Here is a 3,611-nt window from a genome sequence, read left to right on the forward strand (position 1 = left end):
GTTCTGCCCTGCATTGGCAGTTCACAGAAGCCGAGACAGAAAATTCTATCTGTACTGAAATCTTCTTTCTTTTCTGTCTGTTTGGCTCCTTTCTCTTCCTTGTAACATTTTAGTAGCTTTATCAAAACAGTGTAAAACTTTTAAATTATTTAACAGACAATAAAAACATAGTAAACAGAGGCATGTTTCAATAACAAGTATATAGCTAACATTCACTTGGAATGATTCTGAACCATTGTGTCAATAATCAACATAAAGTCAATACTTAAAATCCATTTCTGTATTTGCCACTTCTTTCCTAGTCTCTAAGGCAAACAAGTCAAGGTTCTCATGTTTTAAGTTCATTTAATCTGCACACATCAAATATTTTTGAGGACACCTTTAAGTAAATTTGATATGGGAATTTTATGTTTCAGGATTACTTTTGCTGATGCACTCCAATGCAAGCATGTTACCATAAATATTTTTTTTTTAAACTTTCAGGAGCAGAGAGGATTCAGATATTTTGTATGAGAATCCAGGCATTAATAATGATTGTGTGATCATGGTTTTGGAAGAATAAGAAGCTGTTTCCTGGCTACATATGCAGAGTTATGTTTCTTAAGAAAATCAAGTATGAAGTCATTTTGATCTCTGATGGATGAAACTCATTGGAATGGAAACTAACATCTATGAAGAAGAACAAGGCTCACCTTATCTTACATCTCTCAAGTGCCTGGGGATTCCAAAGGAGGCAAAGTATGAAGAATACCAAAGAAAGATAGAAAAACAGGCAAGTCCATCTGAATTTCAGCATCTTTTACTGGAACCTGAGTTGCTGTCTGCATCGTCCGTATTAGACTACAGTGAGACATCCTTGCAACCTGGCACGGCTGCAGGGTGCATCAGTGCCACCGATCAGCCCCAGACAAAGCACCTTTGTGAAGAATTACTCTGTTCTGCAAGGCACAAACCACAGAAAGGTCCTTCAAACCTCCCCTCACACAGAGAATCGCCAGTCCTTCCAGCAAAAAATTCAGAGAAGAAACCAGAAAGGAGTCATGAGATCAGAGTCATAAAACACGAACCAAGTGCGATCACATTTTCTGATTTTGAGTTTTTATCACATGAACCTAATACTAAACTCCATATTTCCGAGGCAGGAGAAGCAGAAGATTTTTCATCTGAAGAGGAAGAGGCAGATGGTAGAGATGATGATGTGTTTACAGAACTGCCACTGTATGAGGCATTTTTCAGTGGTCTCCATAGAAGGAATATTTCTCAAAGAAAGCAAGCTAAACATGAACTTACTAAACATCAACACATCTGTCATTTAGAAGACTGTGATGATCATTCTGAAAGGGAATTGAAGGACCATGACAAGGAAGAAAAACACGTGGAGCTGGAGGTAATACAAGCTACTCTTTTGTTCCAACTCTGTTTTAAATAAGTGGTATCTTTTAAGGTTGGTTACAGGAAGAGGAGGATTTGCGCAAATTGTTATACAGTGATAACTAATGTGAATTACATAATTAAGAATATAAACCTACAGTAAAAGTATACTAGGTTTTTACATTAGGCAAACCTATTACTTCAGATTGGCCAAGCTTCTATTAGCCTGAATGTCAGACTTTGGTTTTCTGTTTCCACTTGCTTTTTAAAATGGAAACATTGGCTCAGTTTCCCCTGCTCCTACAAGATCATATATAACTCCACGTACAGCATATATTCCAAGTCTATGGACTGTTCCAAAGGGATAGAGCTCAGGTTTACTCTGAGAGCAGAGTATATTTCTTTGTGCTGAAAAAAATGGCCTTTTTTAGTGTAGTGGCACTGTAGCACTGTGCCACCTAACCCACAGCAGTGTTTTCTGTATTCTTATTTCATTAAAATAATATGGAGGACGGGTTACAATCTGGTCTATAATAAAATAAAATAAATAATTTTTTTTTGGTATCTGTACTGGTACACATCATGATGCTCTATAGACCCATGTCCAAAATGAAAATGTAAGAAGATTTAGGACAAAATGTAAAACATTCTGTAATAAGAATGATCCAACTATAAACTTTCCAGAAAAAAAGGGTCGAGTAAATTAGCTGTGTTTTTTGGAACTGGAGCAACAGAAGTTTTCCAAGTTAGTTCTCACTAGTCTGGAGAATAAGCAATGCTTTCCCCCTGCTACCAGCTGGTGACAAACCAAATGCCTGGAGCTAAACATGTTTATCATTGGAGAAGTTCAGCTCTAGTACAAAAATATGAATTGACTCCAAATAGTGGGCAAAACAAACCCTTAAAATTCCAACATTCCTGACCTTGCAGCACAAATTAATCTTAAACTGCAGGTCAGGCATACCTTTCCTTCCTCTGTCTTCTCCTCCTCCAGCTTTTAAAAGTTATTTTCCATGTAAATCTCCCCTATGCCGTGAAAATTAGGGTGAAGCCCTAGTCTTCTACCCAGTGTGTTTTACTTTGCTCAATCTGCAGTTCTCCTTTTATTTCTAGTGCTTATAACACAGAGTTGCTTCATTGATTTCCGATTAAATGAAAGAAAGTAGAATTTGGACTATAATATTCACATTAACATCAAAATTATGGTGTACAATACTTAATTATTTCTCTCCTTTAATACTAATCTACCTCCAATTTGGGGGGACTAATTCTGCCCTTAACTGAGTGGGAGTTTTGTGCTGTATTTGATACACATCCAAACTTTACTGCATAAATCCATCAGCTCAAAAAGAAATAAACCAGATTTTTGTAATTTTTTCTCAGCAGCTAGTATTAGAAAACCAAGGCCCAAAGATGGTTCTAAAACAGTACACCTTTTGACGCAATACTGACACTGAGAGATTCTTGCAACACGTGGTTTATTAAATAATTGCATTGTTACTCTACCCTAAGCCAAGGCTTGCTTCCTCATTTACTCAGAAACATTCCCATTAATATAAATACATATCAAAATGCATGTGCAGCATCCCTTGGATTCTGTTTACTGAAGGTCATTGCCATAGATAAAAGGGAGAGGCCAGGGGCTGTTGTCATTTAGTTTACTTTATGTCTATGCCATAAAATAAACTCAAGGATGCAGCCTGTAGTGCAAAATAATGGATTATAAATTGCCAGACAAGCATGTGAAATTGCCTAGTAAATCTCAGCAAATGTGTCAAAACATTTCAAAAACTGTACAGATGCAATGATGCAGTCCTGGTTTTGATTTTTTTTTCTATGTAAATAAGTATGTATCATTCTAGGAAAGCCTCCAAGAATTAAAAAAAAAAAAAGGATTATCTTGTCTGTCAAATTTTAGCAGCAGTCATGCATTACTTTCAGCCTAAAAACTCCCCCCATGACTCTTGGTTGAAGCAAATGTATGTCATTGTCAAGTTACTTATTTCTATTATTTAGAAATGGGGCTGTGGAAAAATGTCTTTCCAGTGGAAATAAATTAACTAAATAAAGACAGCATGGCATAAAAATGTTGTCAAAAGCAACCACCACTGCTAAGCCTTAGACTTAAAAACAGTATAACAAACAAATCACCTGGGCCATACAGGTACAGGCTATCACACATAGCACCCTGACGGAGATCCTGGCTAAATCCTTGCTACTAGAATTCATAGTGAAATAGT

At 36.6% G+C, this 3,611-nt stretch overlaps 1 protein-coding gene across 1 annotated transcript in view; it reads left to right on the forward strand.

Moving 5' to 3' along the window:
• Nucleotides 1–640: 640 nt before the first annotated feature.
• The window catches only part of STARD13 (StAR related lipid transfer domain containing 13), a 257,884-nt gene continuing 254,913 nt past the window's right edge, over nt 641–3,611 (forward strand). Inside the window, exon 1 of the mRNA XM_035900385.1 lies at nt 641–1,387. Coding sequence (XP_035756278.1) covers nt 641–1,387 — 747 coding nt within the window. The remainder of the gene's footprint in view (nt 1,388–3,611) is intronic.

Source organism: Egretta garzetta, unplaced genomic scaffold (assembly GCF_000687185.1).
Source record: "Egretta garzetta isolate BGI_Z169 unplaced genomic scaffold, ASM68718v1 scaffold40, whole genome shotgun sequence".
NCBI classification, from domain to species: Eukaryota; Metazoa; Chordata; class Aves; order Pelecaniformes; family Ardeidae; genus Egretta; species Egretta garzetta.